This window comes from Ochlerotatus camptorhynchus, unplaced genomic scaffold, assembly GCF_037179485.1.
Source record: "Ochlerotatus camptorhynchus isolate MF236.1 unplaced genomic scaffold, CSIRO-AGI_Acam_v1.1 ptg000562l, whole genome shotgun sequence".
Classification (NCBI taxonomy): Eukaryota; Metazoa; Arthropoda; class Insecta; order Diptera; family Culicidae; genus Ochlerotatus; species Ochlerotatus camptorhynchus.
In genome coordinates, this window is record NW_027041044.1 from 226981 (window position 1) to 251004 (window position 24024).

The following is a 24024-nucleotide window of genomic DNA, read 5'->3' on the forward strand; positions in this document are numbered from 1 at the left end:
AATATTTCTAGATAATTTTTTTTGTATCTATTCCTGTTTTGATTTTTATTTATTTTTCTTGAATGACTCTGATCTTATTGATCAGTTGATCACCAATTATTTCCAAAACTATTAAGTTGACTGTACGAAATCTTCTCACCAGACTTGTCACCATTGTGGTCCTCAAGCAGGTTCCCGTTTGTGTAGTGTCAAGTTCAAGATCCGTAAATAAATTTGAACAATTAATCCTAAACTCATGAGCGAGCGACCACGCTTAGAGGAACGCATCATATCGCGTTTTTGACGTTGGTTTGGTATTCAAACATGCGGCTGCTTCGGGATGTTAACACATGAAAAATGAATTCATCCATCAGCCTCTTCAAAAGGTATTAATTTCACGTTTCAGAACAGATTCAGTGAAGTGCAGTCATCATAATCGTATATGGGAGTTTCTCGCTTGCATGTGTAGACAGATGAGGAGAAAGAGTGTGCCAAACGATTGCATCCCGGTAAAGTGGATAGACATGACGAGAACAAACACCCAGCCTGCCAAACCTTGAACGCGGATTTCAACCAAACGAACCGCCGCATTACAGTTTTTTTTACGTCGTGAATGCCATGTTAGACGGAACGCAACCAGGTCTCTAAGCATATCTTGTGGACGTTGCACCGAGAAACCACGCAAGCACCCAGAAGGGAATTTCATGTTGTTCATTTGTTTTGCATTGCGATGTCCAGTCGTATTAATTTATTTTGTGAAATTTAACAACTGAAAGCCGGGGCGCTCGCGAGTTTGCCTTGAGAGAGCAATCATTGCAAGCTAGTGGTCTACCTATTTCTATACTTAGTTGCGCTAGACTCCTACGGGTTATTTTAAGTTAATTGAAAAATGAATCTGCTAAAGCGAGGCCGACAGTTTAATGACAGTTTTATGTCAGATGTTGCTAAGGTAGAAATACCCCCATGAAATCCTGCTCCAATATGTGGCAGTTTTAGTCCGGTGGAATGAAAATAGGGTTAGATTTTTTCGCTCATTGGATTGTTGATCATGGAAGATAGGATACTGAAGCGGAGCGAACGAGTAGTTGCAATATCATTATTGTATGTTTTGTGGGAGCTCTTGAAGTTTCAAGATAATGCTTCCTTAGAGATTTACTTTATTTCAGCTTAAAAGTATTCCTTATTAATCAACATAAACGCATTTTGTTTCATAGTATTTATTTCGTAGGCTCGATGTCTCTTAGCTAATCGGAGTCGATAGACTGATATTCAACAGCTTCTAGTCAGGGTCTCGAGATATAGCACATTTTTAAATATCACATACACACTAGCGCCACGTAGTGGCAGAATTCAGAACTAATTTCTCACCATTCGAAACGCTTTGGATATCTGAAAATCTTTGTCGAAGTCAGCTTCTTACTAAATTATAAAATTTCTGGAATTTCGAGATAAGGACATTTTTGTTGCCTGATATGAGGAATGTTCAGTGACGACAGTTATAGATGATCATCGGAAATTATCACTATTGAATATGATCATGATTTCTAACAATTTGAATATGATCATGAGTACAAGCATGGGAAAAATCAATCACTCGCGCGCGCACCACAAAACAAAATAGCCATCCTCACCTAAAACATTTTGCTAAACGAGTGCAAATTCTTCCAACCAGGGAGCAGGAGAGCAGGAAGACTCGGAACTGACAGCAGTAGGTAATAGGAACGGAAGATAAACTGAAAGACGGCCGAATAATTAACCACTTGATTCGAGCAGTTAAAATGACGTTTACTACCACTCGAACTTTGAAATAAAACATTACTTTGAGATTTTTCTAGAACCACGAGAAAAGTAACCATCATTTGTGCGTTTTATAAAAAAATAGAAATTAGTTGGTCCAGTTTTGTGAAATCACTGGTAAAATGTCACACCTAAACTGCTTGACAAAGTGGTCAAATTCTCTACTGTGGAACCCAATTGAAAACGAAGAAACCTAACAAAAAGAATACGAACGAAATCAGTGCGGTTCGCATAAGTGACTGCTCGTGTCTGAAGTTGCATTCGTGTAAGTGAGTGAACGCAACAAAAAAAAACCGTCCGGTATTCGTGAACAAACAATCATGATAACCAGTACTGCTAATTCATTTGAATTTATGACTTAGTTCCCGTAAACGTGATCGAGTAAACCACATTGTCATGAAATAAATCCCAAATTCATGAACTTACTTCACGCCTGTTCAGCGTGACCAACGATTTTGTAACGCTACAGAAAATAAAAAAAAAACTCATGATTTCGTGATCCATGCAAAGCTGTCGCTCTCATTTTCAGTTGTTGTCGAATTTATCCTTACAGAGTGCTCGGATCCGTCGAGAATAGTGTGTTGATTATTAGTGAATTCAGCTGAGCTGTATCATCAGTATGGTGATCTGACACAATGCTGGTGGCTGAGACGTGACACCAAACTGTCAGTAAACCTCGAAGAAAAGAATCACCGAGCTGAAAGAATTGAGCTGAAAGTGTGTCCATTCCATCTGCAGGACGTCATCGAAAAATTGATTTTCCCGTGCAGTAAATGCAAAATGAAACTATTTTTTTATATCTTTACATGAGCATAACAAAAAATAAAATTACGACGAGCTGTCTTCGCTCTGTGCTGTGTGTACTTTGTCCTGTTCGTTCAGTCTTTTTTCCTCTTCTGCCCAACTAACAATTTTCACAATGCAAACGCATTACTCATTTCATTTAAACAGCCTCAAGTTGTATTCTAACGTTATACGAAATGAGGCAACCTTAAATCAACCTATATACAAGCAAATCTGACGAACTTAGTCAGCTACTTATGGCTATTGGAACGATTGGGACAAGCTCTTATTGTATATACAGCTGTTATTCTGTTGTTTTAGTTGTGTGTGAACTTGAAAGACGCTTATTCAACCGTTCCCCAGTTATTCAATAATCACTATATAGCTTTCTCTTGAAGCCGGAAGGAAGGAATTTATTGAGTTTATTTTGCTGTGAATCAAATTAATTATAAGCACTCCATCACATTATTTATCCTGCACCGGAACCCGAAATCAAACGCGAGACGATCGCATTGGAAAACCATGGCACTACCACCCCAACACTTCGAACTGATGTAAAAAAATCAATATGCCCTTCTACAACAGAATCGCTGAGTAGAGGTTTTATAATAGTGCACATGAATCACTTTTCTCGACTAGTTACTTCAGCTTTGTAAAAGAGCAGAGTAAAAGCTGCAAAACCGCACACGTCTAAAATAAACCTAGCTGACTGTAAAATGCTTCCAAAGTAGCGCAAACACATTTTATTGGCTGTTGTTATTCAGTGCGACTGACACATTGAATAATGGTTGTGAAAAAGTTGAGTAAACGCTTTCCAAAACTATTTTGCTAGCTTCTGCTTATAAGTGTATCTACAGCTTTTTTCAGCTACTTTACAGCACAACGCTGGAAAAGTTGACTTATAAAGCTAAAAATGTTAGTTGGGTTGCCTGTGTGCTTTCCGCTAGGGACAGGAATTCATCCGGTGCTCCTCTGTCTAACATAGAAATCATTTATCCTTATTCACACCATAAAATATATCCCGTTCCGATTGGGGAAATAGTTCGAAATTTCCGTCCTTTTTCACATCCATGTATACACCTCGCACACCTGTGTACATGTCAAGGCCCAGCTCGGCAGGGAATTTCTCTCAGATGACACGCTTTACTTTCCCGTATTTGCCCAGCACCAACGTTAGATCATTGCCAATATCTGTGGTACTTATTGAACGTTCCCCCTTTGTATAAGTGACATCCGTTGAACCACTGCCTTTTTATTAGAATAATGGAAAATTAGTTGCTCCGGGTTATGAGAGCATAATGTAAACTTGTTTCAGATTTGAATTTGATAAAGATCGCTTTCTCCTCCACAACTGGTGTGTTGCATCCAGGGCGTCACAATATCAGCTTCAATTGACCAATTGACGATGCGACGAAGAGACTGCTGGCTTTCTTTTTCTGTTAAAATCGAACAGCTTCGCAGCATTCTAGAACCTCAGTCGGCGTGCACAAGCAAATGTTCAATCGCTTGTCTCTCTTTCTCCCGTCGCTCCATTGGTCTTCCATTCAAGCTTCGGTGAAACGGATGAGCGAAAGAGCGCTCGACTTTGTTAGTTTTCTCTTTCATGAAACACATCAACAGAGGTTTCATGACGTATGTGACGGAAAATGAAATTACATATTTTAAGCATTTCTCACGTGAAAACACTTGAAGATTACACGTAATATGTTTAATTTATCTTCCATCCACATATTCATCTAAAAAAAAATAACGAAAACGGGACATAACGCATTTTAAACAAATTGAAAGAGCGGTGATAGAGTGTTCGTGAAAGGGGATTGAAAGCCATAATGAAGTTTCGTTTAACTAGAAAATCGACGTTACTTACATTGAAAGCGATGAGCAAAGCAACGACGAGAAGATCCACAGCCAGCGTTTCCTTCTAAGTGTGCTTCTTTTTCATTATCATTTCTTGCTGATAGTCTAGCTAGGCGTTATAGAAATGAAGCGTTGAACACGTTTGTATGAGAGAAACAAAACTCGAGTTCATTTTAGAGCTTTGAAAATGTAGAGCCCTGGTTGCATCCATGCCAGCAGGATTTGTATAGAAATTGTTAAGTTTATTTATGTAACCAGTTGGTTACAATCCGTGGATTTTCGTCTATATGAGTTATTGTTGGTTGTGACAATTCACGTTTTGTTAAACCTAAAACAGTAAACCCACACAAGAGCGAGAGGGCTTGTGCCGCTGCAAAGAACAAGAACGTTACTGAAGGGAAACAAACGATTATTCAAAATCTCGCACAAAAATGGTTGTGCGAAAAGAGCGAGAATGATAATGATTGGCAAATATTGGAGAGGCCATCTTCCAGTGGAAGATAGAGCAAAAACAAACAGGCTTCCATGTGGAAAAGGTAATTGATTTTTATTATCCTGACGGAAATTTCCCTGACTGAATTGTGATAATTCTCAGGACCTCATACCGTGTAATAAAACGGTCTCACACGGCTCGGCTCGGAAGTCAAGATGGCTTCCGACCCTAATCGCTAATGGTCTTCGATCGTCCGTCAGGGACGATTCCCTCAGGTCGATGGCCCTAATTGCCAAGGAGGGTCCCGTCTCGGCTTGACCAAGGTGGCCATGCCACGGTCAGTCGATGTCATCAAGGACGGAAGACGCCTGCCAGCCAAAAGAGCCAGCAACGCCTGCTGAGTCGTATGCGGCTGATGAACGCCACCAGATCCGCCATTCTCCCATAACAGCAACAACGCTGTCTGCAGCCCGCGCCGCAAGCTTCCGGCCACACGGTAGTGCAGGAGCAGCCGTATGGATCAACGCCAGCATCGCGACGCCGTAGGAGATCCCGCTGCAGTAGTGAGTACAGTGCCAATTTTAATCCCTCGCACACACGCCACATATATTATGAAAACCCACACGCCACTGAAAAGGTCAATAAACGTTATAGAAAATGTGAATGTTCCATACTTTGTCCGCGTAGCCCCTCCGAATACCCAGTAACATGCCGGCCCTGCATTGTGTCCGGTCAGGGGTCTCATGCTACTGAGCTTGTTACTCGGGAATGTTTGGTCATGCCATAGTCACATTTCCTAACGTGATCAAAATTTCCATACTAATCAATTCTCACGTTGAGTAAAACTGCGTTTACCAGGTCTCCACTACACTAGCCATAAAAGTATAACTGTGCACAATAAGTCTACGTTGATAGCATCAGTGTTCGATAAGGATTTTATATTATTTTTAGTACCAATCACCGTTAGGGTGACGACTGGATATCCTACACTGAGGCAAATAAAGTTAGGAATTTCATAAGGCTCGACTTATGAACGAAACATATGAATTACATAAGCATGACTTACGACTCATTTTCGTCTAACATAACCCAACAAACAATTGCCTATTGAAGAAACGACTTCTTGACGATTTTATTCCACTTCATGCTTAATAATACTTGTACTATTTTTAATAATAACTTCTGTTCAGGCTTTGTTAACACAAATCTGGAGAATTTATTCAACCACAACATCGAAATATTTGGTGTTGAATAAGGTATGTCGAGAAGCTTTTTGGTTCAACTTACAAGAGTTGTAACAGAGCTTATTCGATCAAATTTTTGATTATTCAGCGTTTATTAGACATCATTACTTCCTTAAACAGCGATGGTATACAGGTGTATATAGACGCGTGATTCTTATGTGAAATAATGTTTAATAAGACACTATTATACATTTATATTAAACGATTATTCAACTACGGGATAATTAATCCGAAAATAAGAACGGCACAGAAGCAGGGTTGTTTTTTCTCGTTCGTGATTGTTTGTCATTAATTTCTCCAGTCGCAGCACGCACCCACCAGACAGATACTGGATTACATACATACACATACATGTCGTTAGATGGGATTCGAACCATGGCCTTCCGATCACCAGCCGCTTGCCTTGCCATCTGAGCTATCCTAGATTACATCATATGGGCAGCTAAATAATCAATAAAAACTTGAATCTGAAAACCTGTCAGCACTCCCAGCCGTAACTCTAGCTAATTCAAGGAGATGTGAGAATGATTAATTCATTCATAGTTGTTTAACATGAGACCAACGTTACCTCTTCATCTTTCTAATTTTGATGGAAAGGATGCTATTCTTTTCGATAGATCTATGAATTGGTTGTCGTGAGTGATACGATCTATGATTACGATTTAAATTAATTAGGCGTAGAAAATAAATTAAAAAACAGGGTTGATGTTGGGGGATTGAACTCACGACCTTCTACTTGGAAAGCGGAAACGGTAACCACTATGCTACCAATTTCGTTTTGTTGTTAGCCTGAAGCAGTGTTGTGGAATAATGAATGAATACGCCTTTGGAAAGCATTCACAAAGCATGCAATTAAAACATGGACGCATAGTGGTATAAGAGCTATTATGCTGACTGTATTCACCTTTATTCAGCAATATTGTTAAGCAATGCAATGGAATCTAGTAATGGAGCTAGAAAACAATTATTAGACGTATAATAAAGCATATTATTAAATCAATTGAAACAGTCGGATTAAAGCGTCAATGTATGTGCAAATTACACTTAACAGTATGTTATTAGATCAAACTTCTGGTGTTGAATCAGGAAGACAGTCATCGTTTGTATAGATTTTAATAAGTATATTAATCAAATCAGAGCAATGAGCGGAATAAAGGCGCATCATCGAACTCAATGAGCTTTTTTCAGCACATAATTTCACAACCCGTTTTATTCAGCATTGTACACTGTTATAAAGCATTTATTCAATCTATATGCTTATTTGTGACTCTGAATTGTTTTTTGGGCAGTGTTGTGGAATAATGAATCTAATACGTCGTTTATAAAGCATTCAACTAAAACATGGACGCATAGTGGTGTAAGAGCTATTTTGCTGACTGTATTCACCTTTATACAGCAATATTGTAAAGCAATGCAATGAAATCTAATTATGGAGCTAGAAAACATTTATAAGACGTCTAATAAAGCATTTTATTAAAGCAATTGAAAACAGTCAAATTAAAGCGACAATGTATGTGCAAAATACACTTATTCAGTTTGTTATTAGATCAAACTTCTGGTTCTGAATCAGGAAGACAGTCAACGTTTATAAAGCTTTTAATAAGTAAATTAATCGTATCAGAGCAAACGGCGGAATAAAGGCGCATCTATCGTTCTCAATGAGCTTTTTTCAGCACATAATTCGACATCCTGTTTTATTCAGCATTGTACACTGTTATATAGCATTTATTCAAGGTGTATGCTTATTTGTGACTGAATTGTTTGTTGGGAAGGTAGCTGTTATACGTCTTTAAACATTTAACTATCCCATAGTTGAAATACGAGTGGCCAACACACAAACGCAGTCATCTCAACTTTCATGGTTCGGTTCTAGTCTTCTACGTTTTTTTTTGTCAACATTATTTTTCATAAGTCAAATTAATTAAATTCATTGTGGCAAAAATTCATAACTCGTTCTTATGGAATTCTTACGTACTTTTGCCTCAGTGTAGATATTGATCTCGGCAACATATGTGTCGGGACTAACAGATTAATTTCCCTTCCGAAGGAAAACGTGAACAAAGATTTTTGTCACAGAAAATCACAACAACCACGGCTGGGATTGAACCCAGACTCACTGTGGAGAGAAGCAACAACAAGGACTGACGGTGTTTTTTTTTGCAAAGAAGTGCTTATTTTAATAGATACCTTAAGTCGAAAAAAAATCCACCACTCTCGCAATTCACATCATCTCCACATCATGAAATAACAAATCATAATAATTTGATGTAACATTTCTGACGCGAATTGCAATTCATTAAATGTTCAACACAATTCAATCATCCTGGCAGGGGCGCTTACTATTGCCATTAATTTCAATTAAAGCAGCATTCATTGGTTGCCGGTACACATTTGAAGTCTCCTCCGCTGAAGAAGAAGTGGGCATGAAGTTTATGAGAAAAAAGGCCGCTGCCGTTGATCCACACGTCCAGAGGTGTGTGCTTCCAATGACATGGCACAATTCAAAAAGTCATAATTTTTCTAAATTTGCATATTATATTATGTATGCACTATATGATTATGGACATGACTTACAGAAAACCCATTTCCCATCCAAAGAAGTCATTCATAGTCTGTCCACGCTTCAGTTTCGATTTGCATCTGGAGCGCGGCTACAGCACTAATGATCGTAAATTGCAACGCCCCATGACCAAACCATCACTAAGGTGATTTACAAAGCAACCTCAAGAGCGACCCCATCGTGAGGTGCGTTGTAGAAAATAATCATTTCCTACTTCTCTATAATAATTAATTGATATATAAAACCCGATGACAGCGGTGATTGGACGAATAGTTTCCCTGACAGCTCAATCAAATAGCATTACATTCGCTCGAAATAAGCGTGCGAATAGTGACCGAGCACAGTATTGAATACTGTATAATTTCTATAAAATATAGTAAACATCGCAAACGGAAGAAGAGAAGACATTAGCTTGGAATAACCAAATATATAATTACAATGACACACGGTTTAGTGCAGAGTGGCCTTCAGTCTGATGTCTACGAAACGGTAGCCTTCTCCTATGTTTTGTATGTTTGTGCAATCAAAATTGAAAAATGGCTAGTAAAATTTCAGGCACGAACCAGCTTATAGCTGACGTCCCTTTAATAAATATAAAGATTTTATTCATTGAACAACAGGTATAGTTTAAAGATACTACCTATTAGATTCCATCACATCCTTGGCAAGACTAGTACTCGTTGAAGTGAAATGTTGACGTAAAATCGAACCAGAGAACGTACGTCAACATTTGACAGCTGCTGCAAATATTCGCAAGCAAGCTCTGTCCATACGTGATACGTTGTAAGGAAAGTTTTTCGCGAGTGGCGGGAAAGATTTTTTTAAATCTTTGTTATGCCATGGCGCTGTTTACTGTATTTAACAGGAATTGACATATTATTTTTAAAACAAGTACTGAGGATCCAAAAGTTAATTCGTCAGTAATATGTTTAACGGAAATTTAAACATTTGCACTACTTTTTTTTAGTTTTGTGACCGAACTTCAGTATTTTGATTTGGGGTTACTCGATGAATGTAGAAGAAAATGAGTGAAACTCAAATAATTTAGTTCTTCAAATATGAAACTTTGAATGAGTATATAATCAGAAACCATCATAAGCAATAAGAATACAACATTAGATTTGTGATGGCTCTATCGGAAATACAGTTCATAAGGGATGGTTTGAGTGCTTTTTCAAACAGGCGAAAAACACGAAAATTGTTTTTTAATATGTTTGTAAAACATGTAACATATACTATATAAAAACTATATACGATATCAACGGAAATACCTTAAGCTACAATATGGAACCAATGTTTCTAATTTGGAAAAAGCGTAGCGAGTAAATTAAATCTTTATATTATACTATCAAAGTTACCCGCATTATCAAAGATACCCCGTTTTACGGTAAGCTTTAAGTATTGAACGTTCACCAAATTGCAGAATATTAAAATCCTTTTCATGCAAAAAAAACTCGCAACATCTTTATAATTATACGTTTATTGAAAATTTTAATAAATTAGGGATACTGAAGATCACCGGTGGTGTAGTGGTAAGCGTGATTACCTCACACCCCAGCAGGCCTGGTTTCAATCTCAGTCGGCGCCGCAGGGATGTTCTGAGGCATAACATCTCTGATCACGGAAGTAAAGCCTTTGGTCCCCGGTTAATGAGTTGATTGGTCGGTACACTAATAAAATTCCACACATTTACATTAACGAATTTCGATGTGAAATTCCACATGCTTTCCATGTGACCACACATAAACAGAATCTACCCAGAAGCCCACGTGAAATTTATGAGTCAAATGAATAGTATGTGTACTATATTAAGTATGTGTCTGACCCATAGATATCATTTGTTGATCACATTGCAAAAGATCATGTGTGGGACATATAAAAACAATCTTTGTAATTTTATTAGTGTAGGGTCCAGGTGTGGGAGCTGACTCCCTTGCGTCAGTAGCATTGGTACCTAGTACGAAAACAAGATCGACGGAAAACAAATAAAAAAAAAAGGATACTAAAGATGTACGTAGATGTATGTATGTAGCTGTACAAAATATTGTAAAATTTTCTAAATGCTGATCGTTTACCGTTGATTTTATGTACAACATTAAGGGGAAGCAGACCGCTCCGAAAAAAAATTACGTTTTGATTTTTTTTAAATATTGAAAAAAAATATCAAAAATCTAAAAAAATCACATTTTTTCTAATTTTTTAAAGAAAATTAACGTGCAAAAACATGTTTTATAAGTCATTATGGCATAAAGTTGGACTCAAAAAACCACAAAACATCAACTTTTCGGTTTTTCTGAGAGTCCAATTTTTTTTCATGATGGGATAGAAAATTTTTTTTTGCATGTAATTTTTGACTGGGAAGGAAGAAACTGATTTTCTTGGATTTTTGATAATTTTTCCCAATATTTTTAGAAAAATAAAAACGTACCGAAAATATTTTTTTATTTTTGGGCCGGTGAGCTTCCCCTTAAAAGGACTATTATTGCAATGTTATAATTCTTAAGTCTTGGTTTAAAAAAATATGTAAGAATTGCTTAAAAAAGCTTGAAACTTGAAGACATCCCTGGAATTTTGATAAGTCCAGACACCCAGGATAAATTATTCATAAACATGTTGTATTTTTATACAAGTTCATAAAATACCGATGACATATGCCGTTGTATGACTGAAAATTCAGTTTCGGTTAAACGATGATCGACCTAGCAATCCATACGGTATACTAGCGTTCGGTATAATGGTGTTCAGCTAATTGGTGTCTAACCTAATACTCCATAAAAAAAAGTTTAATCTGCAATTAGACAAAATATTACTCTTCCTGTTATTTTAGTGTTTATGGGTTAGATTTTATTTGTATAAAGCCAGTATACAAAACCAATTGCACTCTATTTAAATATTGACACCGAATTATTAAGAAATATTGCGAATATTTCGACTCCTTAACTCTATATCTGAACTTTAAACATCTTCTGCAGGTATTAAAACTCACCATTTCATTTTTTTTGCTTGAAGGAGTGCATGGTTTTTTGCAGACGAAATTCAGCTGGATGAATTAGAAAGAATAGGTTCAAAGATAAAGCCCAAGACTGAAAGGGTGATTTTGAGGACGATGAAATTAAAATCGCTTAAGTTTAAATAAAGACATATTTTTGGGATACATAAATACCATCTTGTTTATCTTTTTTTTAATCTGATTTAGTTAGAATTCAATGATAACATTTGATTCATGATAATAAGTACCGGTAAGGTCATCAAAAAGACGTCAAGCGACCAAGCGCGTTTGGTTCAGCTTCCATCTGTTGTCTATGATGGCACCCGTCTTAGGAAAAAGCCTTTCAGATGGCACTGAGTTCACCATTCAAGATAAGAAGTCCCGTGAAATCGGGTAAATATGAGGGTATTAGCTCTTTATAACTTCCAATACTTCCAATGGGTTCGACGTTCTTCAAACGACCGGCTGGTGGAGGAAATTCCTTAATCCTCCAGAAATTGTGTTATAACAAAAAATTAAATGATTAAAAAATCGATTCTGTCAAACATTGAACAGAAAAAGATGGGATGAATAAAATCGATTTTTCATGTCATACCGCAACCAATGGCCAAGCTAAACGTTATGTGAAAACAATCAAGGATAAACGCTACCTGATATTCTTTTGGCATACAGACGAACAATTCATCCTGCTACAGGAAAAAGCCCGTCGATGTTGGTGTTTGGCAGGCAAATGAAGTCTCGCATTTATCTAATGATACCAGATTACGAGGAGAAATGCATTACTCGAGGGGAGGAAAAGTTAGTGTGTTCATTCGAGGAAAATGATAGGATCGCAGCTAGGGATTATCTGTCAGGATCAGAAAAGTGGAGATTTGGTGTTGTTTCTGAGAAGGTAGGCAAGTTACATTACTTGGTTAGGCTTGATGATGGTAGAATTTGGAAGCGGCACGTGGATCAACTGAGACCAGGACCCATTGGACTTGCCTCCGATCGAACCTCTGAGTTTGATAATTACATTAGAAATCGTTGATATAATAATCAAGTGTTTTCTCATAACCAAATTCCACTCTTATCGGAAAACGTCCCATCGGTATTGTCAGAAGCTGCAAATGTAGGGTCAGCTACGAACTATTCAGATTCGGCTACAAACACGGTATCAGATTGTATCCCTACTATTCCTATCAGCAGTACTCATAAAGATCCTGGACGGAATTCCAGAAATGAAAATCCTACTGCTAGGAGATCAACCAGAATTAGGAATCCTCAGTCGAGGCTGGACTTGTAAGTTTACTAACAATACTAATGTATTTGTAATTCCCTGAGTCCGACCTTCTATCCTTTAATCACTGTACCACCACTAACCTCGAGAAGACCGCGGGTAATCGGTCACTCCAAATACTGACAATGATTAAAAGAAATATGAAGAAGACTCGTTAGAGAGGAAGAGATGTATATCGATGACTGTTTCCTTTCATGTGAGTTGCTTAAATAAAATCATTCGTATGCAAGTAAGCAAAAGTAAAACACGTTGTTTATTTCTGTCGTGGATTTTACTCGAATTTATAACACAAATCTTTGCAACAACGAATCGAAGAGTAGTTTGCGTAATATTTCCATCTTACGTTTTCCATGAAATCTTCTTCTTCTTTTCCTTTATTTAACGTCGGTCTCTGTTCCACAATCTAGTGCCAATCACCGAAGGACATCGATTGCCATCCATTGACGGTAATCGAATGTGCAGGAAAGCAGCTTCCACACCTGCGTAGGATATCGCACCCATTCACAACACACATGGGCCGGGACCAACGGCTTTACTTCCCTTCCGAAGGAAGACGTGACCAGAGATTTTTATGCCTCAGAAAAATCTCACCGACCTCGGCTGGGATTGAACCCAGACCCATTGGGGTGTTAGAAAGCAGTCACGCTTACCACTACACCACCGGCGCCGGCTTTTCCATGAAATAAATCAATGGTTATTTAGTGGTTGATACTTAATGGCTATTAAGAGATTGGTAATTATAACTGTGTCATCAATGAATTAAAACTTTCCAAGTAAATAAATATAATTTATTGTTGAAAAAAATCCACTTCAGATTTATTTTTACTCGAGAAAATGAATAATGAAATGAAAAGAAATAATAATGTTGCTCATTATATTATAATACTTCCCCCGCTAAAAACACCATGATGACTTCATGCTCTAACTAACTGACAGTTGGTTTGGCAACATACTACTTCGCCTCCGCTTATCTATGGAATCTATAGCAACTATAATATAGCTAAAAATTTAACTTTGTATTATAAAAATACCAATTACCTGGGCGCTACGGACTCACTCAATATGCTTTACAACTATGAGCTAATGTGAACTGTCAATCGGAGGTTAAACCAAGCTGAACAATGAATTAGGTCCTAAGTAAAATTGATCGATTCTCATCATCGACTTTCTCTTTCGTTAATAACTTGGGTACAGAACCGTTTCTTGTCGTGTTTGTCGTATTAGAAGTTAGATAATAGCTTCTTTCATCGATCTGTGTACTGAAAACTGTGAGGATGCAAATAGAAATTCAATAAATAGAATCTGTCAACGTTATTTAGGACCTAATGCATTATTCAGCTTGAAACATTCAGAAGCCACACTATACTTTATGTTCTTAGCTATCGTGAAGTTTCGTCATCTCATAAAAATGAACTGCACTTTTTCATAACACATTATTGATTTTAAGCTCAACTAATCAAAAGACCACGGTTTTGATAAATTTATGAGAGTTATGGGACAGGATTCAACTGAAGAAGAGCAAAACAAATTGCTGCTGGTGAACATTTTAAAGCAGTTTTCCATTGGTGCAATCAATTGACTCTGCATTATCCAGCTAATTACTAATGAAAAATGGTAAATAATAAGCCAGAAACTTACTGAAACGACTTCCCATCGATCTAGAATTGCTAGATGCTTCTAGAAGTCAAAACAATTTTAAAAGATTAGCAAACAATATACAACTGAGTGGTGCGAAAAAATCCAACAGCCTGTAAAAAAAAAATCATCGATCGGGACAAGCAGAAGGCTTACGTTTCTTAAACGATGTCATCCGAAATATGAAGCATTGTGATCAATGATCAAAATAGTGTACTTAAGTTCAATTGAGAAATAATAATACAAGTGCATTTCAGGCTAACAGATTGTATTCTTATCAATAAAATAATACAGTTACAATATTGTAACAAACATAAATGGTAGTAAGCATCCTCAACAAATAAAGCAAATAAACGGGTCTGAGGGAACCCCAATCTAGCATACCCGAGCAGGAGAAAATCACTAATGAATACCTAATACTGTTCTGATACCAAAATTTGGTGTTGATCTGCATGACTTAAGAGGTAAAATACCAAAGAATAATATTTAAAAATTGCAAGCAAAATACTTTGAAAATAAAATAAATTTATATTTGGATACCAAAATAATACCTGTGTGGTATTCTTTTGGTATTGCATTTACAAAATTTGGCATTGGAATTGTATTGTGGGAACTTTTTTTTTTTAATTCTTTTTTATTATTTTACCTCTTATGTCAGGCTCATCCATACCAATTTAAAATATCGAGATATTCGTTCCTGCTCGGGTATTTGAATTTTTTAACTTGTTTTTGAACAGTCTCGTACTAAATAGCCATATTAAGACTGGTTCCACTTGTTACAAAATAGTACCTCAATCATGCAAATGTAAACAAACAATGCGCAAGTCACGAACAAGTTTTAATTTTTGACCTGGAAAAAAGCACCAACTTGTGAGAGATAGAGAGAAGATGTAAACAATGGCAAGAAAGTTAATATTTTTCAAGAAAAATTACTTGAAAATTTAAAGTGATCGAGTTCGCACCACTCATGCAACAAACAAAAACTGTAAGCAAGGACTGACAAGGAAGGATAACAAATAAAACTGTAAGCAGGACTGATCAATTGAAATCAAATCAAAAGAAATTATGACTTGGGAGCAATATCTAACATTTTATGTGAAAAGGCTTGGGTACGCAAAGATTAAAGAGCTCTGTGTCTTATGGCAAATGAAAAATCTTTTTGAAAGTCATAAATAATGGCAACTGATGATGTTATGCTTTATAAGCCTTCCCTAATATTGTGAAAAGCTCCGACCTAGAGACGATTGTCAAGCATTCCGTGGAATGTTTTATATTGATTTTTGTTTTGATTAAGCTACCATATGACTCAGAAATAGTCAATATATTATTTAATTCAAAATTGCTTAATTTTTATGGGTAATTGCTCGGTATTTACATTTAATTAACCCACAGCTTTATATCTGCATATTAAAAGCCTTGATATTCTTGTATCATAACAGTAAAACAAGGGAAAACCAAAATGTAGACAATTCAGCAGCGAAAACATTGATTTTGTTTGTTCACATGATCATCTTTTCTGCAATATCAGCACTGTATGCTAATTTAATGACTGTGTGCGTGTGGGATGACGAAAACCACAACCTTTTAAACCCGTTTTCTTTATTTTTATCAACATTTTCGTATGCTTCTCGCCGTTTATTGATGTTATGCTTCACTTCTTTCGCGACCACGATCTATTCTTTTGTTTTCTGGTGTGGCCGATGCCGTGCATTTTATGCTTTCCATTTTGGCAGATCGAACCTCTACAGACAGTTTGGAGATTGGTAGGATTGTCTTTTGCGACTTTTTCCTTGGAACTATCTTCGCTTCGCTCTTATATTAATCGTGTGAAACTTGCCCTCCTATGTTCAGCTAAGCAAATCAACGTCAACTCGTTTCGCAACTTTGAGCGATTGATTAAGCTAAGCTTTCAATTTATTCCGTTCTAGTTTTTTTTTTGCCTTTTAGCTTAACTCATGATAATGACCTGTGTACCGTTATGACAAATTTAAATTATCTCAGTTTCCCACTGAAAATTCGAATCAGTGCTCAAAAACAATTTAAAATATTGGTGTATCAAACTTTTCTGCTGCAAATAATGCAGGGTCACTTCAAATAACAACTCGGTCGTTACACTTCAATTTTTATACTGAACAGGATACATTCAATGAAAACATGCCTATAGCAGTTCTTGTTCCTTCAATGTGATGATGAGTTTTATTTGCTCCAATTTGATACGCTAATATAGCAACTAATAGCCCATACACTAGGCATACACTCGGACCAGAAGATGAAAATAGCTTACATTTTCTTCACCGTGAAAGTAGTGCTATTAAGGCAGTCCATTCAGCTTATGCTATTCTTCTACCTGCAGTGTTGAAACGATTGTGTTGAATCGGTGCATTTTGTAATTTAGTACAGTTCACAAGCATAATCGGCTTCGTTCAAATGGGCGTTTAGCGAAAGGAAGGATCAACGGAAAAATTATCATGCCTATTAAAGCATTGAACCTCAGTTCGTAAGTTGTAAGCGAGGGCTTGAGGAACGATTTAAATCAAGGAATATCTCTGATATTTTGATGCTTTGAAGACCTTATTTCAGTTCAAATTGGTATTTGCTTGTTCATTCACCTTGATGATATAAAGAAACGACTCTAAAAGAAATCTTTGCGTAATCCCGCCGTTCTTTCAATGTTTGAATGCTGATCAACATGTAAAGGGTGATACGGTCAAAATTTGGTCAATATCAACTTGACGTATTTCTTTCAATTTTGCATTTAAAAAACCTGAACACCCCTCATTTTGAAGGTGTGTGTGTGTAGAATGTTGCTCCTATTTTGATTTTGGAATTCACTCTTCAGTTGTCAAAATGCCGTCCAAGCAAGAAGAGCAGCGTATCAAAATTTTGCTCGCGCATCGCGAAAATCCGAGCTACTCGCACGCAAAGTTGGCAAAATCGCTAAAAGTTGCCAAATCAACCGTTACAAATGTAATTAAAGTGTTTGGGGAACGTTTGTCGACAGCCAGGAAGTCTGGATCGGGGGGAAATCGAAAACCGGAAGCCGCTGAGACGACAAAGAGAGTTGCCGGTAGTTTCAAGCGAAACCCTAACCTCTCTCTCCGAGATGCCGCAAATAAGCTGGGTGTATCGTCTACAACCGTGCATCGAGCCAAAAAACGAGCCGGACTATCGACTTACAAGAAGGTAGTGACTCCAAATCGCGATGATAAACAAAATACGACGGCCAAAGCGCGATCCCGGAGGCTGTACACGACGATGCTGACGAAGTTTGACTGCGTGGTAATGGACGACGAAACCTACGTCAAAGCCGACTACAAGCAGCTTCCGGGACAGGAGTTTTATACGGCAAAAGGAAGGGGAAAGGTAGCAGATGTTTTCAAGCACATGAAACTGTCAAAGTTCGCAAAGAAATATCTGGTTTGGCAAGCCATCTGTACCTGTGGCTTGAAAAGCAGCATTTTCATAGCTTCCGGGACTGTCAACCAAGAAATTTACGTGAAAGAGTGTTTGAATAAACGTCTGCTGCCTTTCCTGAAGAAACACGGTTGTTCCGTACTGTTTTGGCCGGATTTGGCATCTTGCCATTACGGTAAAAAGGCCATGGAGTGGTACGCCGCCAACAACGTGCAGGTGGTTCCCAAGGACAAGAACCCTCCCAACACGCCAGAGCTCCGCCCAATTGAGAAATACTGGGCTATTGTCAAGCGGAACCTAAAGAAGACCAAAAAAACTGCTAAGGGCGAGCAGCAGTTCAAGGCAAACTGGATTTCTGCGGCGAAGAAGGTGGACAAGGTGGCTGTACAAAATCTGATGGCAGGGGTCAAGCGTAAGGCCCGGCAATTCGGATTTGGAAAAGCGGAAGCCTAACTGAATATTTTTCCTGAATTTTATACTAATTGAACTTGAAAAAGAAATTTAATTTGATTTTCCGATTTACACGCGTTTTCCCTTGACCAAATTTTGACCGTATCACCCTTTAAGTCCAAATTTGTTCGAGAAAAGAATGATTAGGCTATAGTAAAGGTGCATAACAATCCCCCTCATTTATTGCAAAAGCGATATTCTCAATAGAAATTATTGTTATGAACAATAAGTTAGATTGTATTTTGTATCTTGACAATAAACTGTATTGTTGCCACAATGGATTTAATTGCATTGTGCCGATAAGTTCTTATGTTATTTTAAGGTACATTTTTATTCGGACACGGTGTTTTTTGAGTGTATCTATTATTGATTATCTAAATTTTAGCGTGCGCGCTACATCAAAGCTGAGTAAATTAATAACATATTTGGGATTCTGTCCTTAGCGTGTAGCGCGTATCATCGCATAACATTTCGTTCCCTCGTTTTTCTTCACTGCCTCCACCATTTTGTAATAGAACGCCGTGGCGCGCCCGTTCAACGAAATTAATTCTGTCTTCGCAAAGGTGTAGAAAAGTAGTGCTCGGTATAGTAAAAGAACGCCATGGACACCAGTTGCGTGTTGTGCGTTCGAAGTTAATTTTGTTTCAGCGAAAAAAGCGAAATTAGAGCTCTGCATTATTGCCCGGAAATGGCACCAATAACACGGCGCACATCGGTCGAGTTGGAGCGGAAGGAGCGGAGCAGAAAAGCGAAGCTCCTCTTTCTACAAAAACGGGTAAGCTGTGTTTTACAGTAGCGTCGTGTAACCTCACAAGTGCTCCAACTTTCAAAAAAAAATTTTTTGTGTGATGAATTCGATTTGTTCGAAAACGAGAATAGAGGTGAATAATTATTCGTAACTCGGTAAGAAAACACATGGGCTCTTCCAATTTGGCCAAATTTCAAGCAGTATTTTGCAATACTTTTGTTGTTTGAAAGGTTGAGGGGACGAAACCACTTTTTCATTCTGTTCTTATTGTAACCGCCATTTTCTTTTTGTTTTTTTTCTGTGTGCAGGGATTGCTTGTCGGAAAAGCGCCGCTGGTTTCTCGCGGATCCGAACCGAAGCAAAAGTCAGCTCAGGTGGCGGACCCAACGAAAGGAGCCAAAGGCAGCCGGAAACGGAGGTTGCGAAAGGTGAGCGATCTAGAATTGAACCACTTTCAACAAGCAATACGAAACTATCGATTTTAAATTGGCTCATTACTTGACTAGCCTATTGGTCCCAAGCAAACGATTAACGTACCCCATTCTAGTCGAAGTTTTAGTACTACACAATGTTTGTTTTGATTCGCTATGAAAGTTTGACAGATAAAATGAGGGGTTTGTGGATTTTCCTATGTTTCGAGGGGTGAATCGATTAGCTTGGGACCGAAGAGAGTACCAGAGCTGAGCCAAAAAGTTGAGTACGTTTCTTCGGGACCTTCTAGTCTTAGAGTTACCTTTATGCTTTTACCGTGTGTGAGGAACTTGGTCTAACAACTTCTCCACACCCGATCAGACAATTCATCCGACTCGACCCAGTTGTAGGACTTGTCTGACTGTGTGTGTACACCTACCCTAGCTTTAACGGCGGAATGAAAAATCACTCCCGATTTGTAAAACATACATTCTCTTTTCTATACAGGATCCAACCGAAGGACTGATGCACACTCCTGAACCTCGACAATCGAAGTCAGGATCGGTTCCAACACTCAGCCCAGCGAAAGGTCATGAGGGCACCGGGAAGCGAAAGGTGTGTGATCTAAAATTAAACCTTTCATAGATCAAGCGATTCTTGAGGTCCCGAGTAGCACACTTTCGTCACAATCAGTTGCAGCAACTTGTTTGTGGCTGGAATAAGTCGTATAGAAGTTTCTACCACCGATTTGCGACAAGTGTGCTACTAGGGTAGGCCTAATCAACGAGAAATTATTCATATAATATTCCCCCTCAATCTGGTAATGTGAGTTTGCGCAGAAGTGCAGAGAGTTTCGTCGGATCGACATTTTAACGTTTGTTTACAAAAGCTCTTACGTCGAAATGAAAATTCGCTCTAGATTTGTAAAACATGGGGGAAATGGATCTAATGTCGGCCTAAGTGCCCCTAATTTTTGCCCATACATAAATTCAGCAATCGACCTAATTTTTAATAGCGACCAAAAATATCCATTAGTACCGTCCCAATGACACGTTCATCGAGATAAAACTGATAAATAGCAGATTTTTAGCGATGGGCCCAATCTTAGATCCATAGGCCAACATTACAGCCATTTCCCATACTTTTTCTCTTTTTTACAGAAACTGACTAAAGGGATGCGCACTCCTGAATCTCGGCAACCGGAGCTCGATTTCAAAAATCAGCCCCCGGAAGTGGAATGCACTACCGGAATGCACACAAATTTCAGATCTTAATATCTTATTTACGCTACAGATTGTGTTCCGTTTGCTCAAATTTAAGTTTACTTACTTTTGAGTACCGTAAACCGGGGGCAAATTGATCACCCGGGGGCGAAATTCATCAAACTGCTATACGTTTCTTGCTGCCTTATATTACTTTCAGTTATCTATTTTAAGCATAAGCTGAGCTTTGAGCACATTCATAGATCTTAATTGATGAAGTTTCATGCAAGTGATCTATGACTGCAAACACATTCTTTTATACGTTTGCTGTACTGTATGCCAGATAATAACTCCCTTGATCAAACTACGTAGCATAAATCTTGATAGAGCCGGAATAAGGGTGTAACTGCATTTGAAAACAAAGACTTCTCTCGATGATTTCTTGGAATTCAGAACTCGCCCACGCAAACCAACATTGCCTTCGGTGATGCTGGTTTGCGTAGGCGAGTCTTCACTTTCTGGAAATCATCGAAAGAAGTCATTGTGTACAAAAGCAGTTACGCCCTTATTCCGGCTCTATCAAGAAATAGCGTGAAATCGGTTTGTGGTTATCATGAGAGAAAGTCGATCAAGAGAATTAGAAGCAAATTAAGAATGCAAGTAATTTTGATCGATTCCTTAATCGAGTTTCTCTCTTGATAACCACAGCGTTACAAACCGATTTCGCACTATTTTTGCTACATAGTTTGATAAAACAGGTTCTCATTATTTGCTGCTGTGTTACCTTGAATATAAGAGAAACTTTCTACCAATCAGGAATCAGGAACTATGGAATATGCCGATGTAAAAATCAAGACTTCTTTTTTAAGGTTCAAACAACCGTCATTGATTTTTCAATCATCATTATAAAATCAAAAGCAGTTTTTTCGTTAAAAAAAACTACCTCGAATGAATGGAAGTTCTTGAAAACGATCCCTTTTGAGAACGTTAAGCCCCTCGTTAAATCCTTGGAATATGGATTTCGCTACAAAACTCCAAATAGGGGATCCAAAGGAGTAACGTGCTTTTACAACTGCCGTCGAATAAAGGTGCATGCCAAGGTCCAGTGCAATCGGAAGGTCATGGTGTTCATTCCTAATGCCGAGAAGGATGAGTGCAGCGTGAGCATTAAAGGACAGCACATCTGCAACGATATGGACTCGAAGTCGATGGCGAAAATGCCCTTAAAACAGGAGGATTACAACACTATCAACCCTATGCTTCATGCTGGGTAGAAATTTTCGCAAATTACTCTAACAGTGCAGTTTTGTTCTTAAGTCTATTAGGTAATTCACAGTATAGCTTCAGTAATGTTACTGTCAAACCCATTAACACGTATAACAAGTAGATGAAAATTAGTTACCAGAAGTGTCAACCTTTATTTTCGGAAAAAAATTCCCAAAAATTTCTGAAATCCGGAGAAGGCCAATAAATAAAATATGTATTTTCTCTATGTTTGTGATGATTTCGCATTCATATTTTTTTTATTTGGAATTCACATTTTTTTTTTTTTTTATTTGGCTGAAAATTTTCAGAAACGTTTCTCATGACCAACAATGCCATTTTGCATCTTCAGATCCCAATTTTAAATCGAGCCTTAATTTTTGAAAGAACTTATTGAAAAATGTTAAGCTTGTCTTAAGAAAACTGTTCAATCAATTTCTGAATATTATTTTCCGTGAGATTTCGACATTTTTTCGATTCTACACATTGTAGTTTCATTTTTATACCTGTGATTTTTTTTCATAGGGGATGAGTACTAAAGAGGGATAGAAGGAGTTAGTCTTTAGTAGGAATGGCACTGATCAAGACTGCTCATTGTTCGAAGTACATATCTGTCATTGATTTTCCGCTAACAACCCAATTCATAGTTTGTGATACAAGTGTATCCGCGGAATTAGACTGATGCAAAATTTGAAACAGTTATAAATGGTAGCCCTAAGTATGCACCTTTAGAATTGATAAAACGATCCATAAAATATTGATAAACGTTCTTTAAAAAACAACCAAATGATCCATAAAACACCGCAGGAAATCTCTTAAAAAGTGTGAATGATCCTAAAAAAATATCCATATGATACATATTGTATTTAAAATTTAGCAACACAATTGTATAAATGTATAGCTATTTTTTTAAAGAATGAGCATTGAAATTGCATGTATTACCCATAAACATATTGAAAATGATCCATGAAATATTCAGCAATGAACCTTAAACTTATGAAAATCATCCATAGAAAATCAAGCTTGCGCACTTAAAAATATAGGCACGATCCATAAATTAGAAATATAGTGTTCATGTTTTGGACACTATTTTCTTTTTTTAATTTGATTCATTAACCTTGGAAAATTGCCCCATTACTGCTCAGCTACTCTGGTTTACTGTTCTTCCCGTGTTTTTTTTTTGTCAGAAGAGCGGAGCGATGGGCAAGCATCTAGAATAAGCATCTAAAAGAAGCTTCTAAAAAATATTCCCTATGATGCTTCTTAAGGGGAAGCTCACCGCTCCGAAAAAAATAATTACGTTTTGATTTTTCTAAAAATATTGGAAAAAGATATAAAAATTCTAAGAAAATCACATATTTTTTTATTTTTCAAAGAAAATTCACGTGCAAAAACATTTTTTATAAGTCATTATGGCATAAAGTTGGACTCAAAAAACCACAAAACATCGACTTTTCGGTTTTGCTGAGAGTCCAATTTTTTTTCATGATGAGATAGAACAAAAATTTTTACATGTAATTTTTGACAAAAATCTAAGGAACAAACTGATTTGCTTTGATTTTTGATATTTTTTCCCAATATTTTTAAAGAAATAAAAATTTACCGAAAATATTTTTTTATTTTCGGTCCGGTAAGCTTCCCCTTAACACTCCTAATACGATGCAACCGGTAAAATGTGTAACGGAAAATTGGTGTACTCATTTCTCAGTAATTTATCAATAGATTTTAAACCTATTCATACCGAATAAATCTTTAAAATCTTTAGTTTCATAGGGCTTTAGCGCGCCATAGATTTGAAATTCGTCAATAAATAGCTGAGCTATGATTTTTCAAACATTTCAAGTTTGCGATTATACATTTGACCAGAGACATCGTGTTCAGAGTGCTAAGAAGATTATTATAGAAGCTTTTTTTGGAAGCTAATTCTAGACGCTTATCCGTCGCTTCGCACTTCTAACTAAAAAAAAAGTTGGAAGGGTT

The 24024-nt window shown here is 37.3% G+C and overlaps 2 protein-coding genes across 2 annotated transcripts in view; one reads left to right on the forward strand and one right to left on the reverse strand.

Moving 5' to 3' along the window:
• LOC135713517 (uncharacterized) overlaps positions 1–24024 on the reverse strand; it is a 122297-nt gene that overhangs the window by 89166 nt on the left and 9107 nt on the right. The gene's annotated exons all lie outside the window — the stretch shown is intronic.
• On the forward strand, positions 19041–22055 carry LOC135713520 (uncharacterized). Its single transcript, XM_065236649.1, has 5 exons — positions 19041–19212; positions 19477–19596; positions 19961–19985; positions 20087–20194; positions 21741–22055. The coding sequence occupies exons 1-5, from the start codon at positions 19109–19111 to the stop codon at positions 22053–22055; spliced, it is 672 nt and encodes a 223-aa protein (XP_065092721.1). The 5' UTR covers positions 19041–19108.

Bases quoted from the DNA above. Each gene is read 5' to 3' on its own strand.
- LOC135713520 (XM_065236649.1), top strand. From the start codon at position 19,109: ATGGCACCAATAACACGGCGCACATCGGTCGAGTTGGAGCGGAAGGAG. The intron at 19,597-19,960 runs GTGAGCGATCTA...ACACCCGATCAG, and splicing joins GGAAACGGAGGTTGCGAAAG to ACAATTCATCCGACTCGACC. The intron at 20,195-21,740 runs GTGTGTGATCTA...AATGAATGGAAG, and splicing joins AGGGCACCGGGAAGCGAAAG to TTCTTGAAAACGATCCCTTT.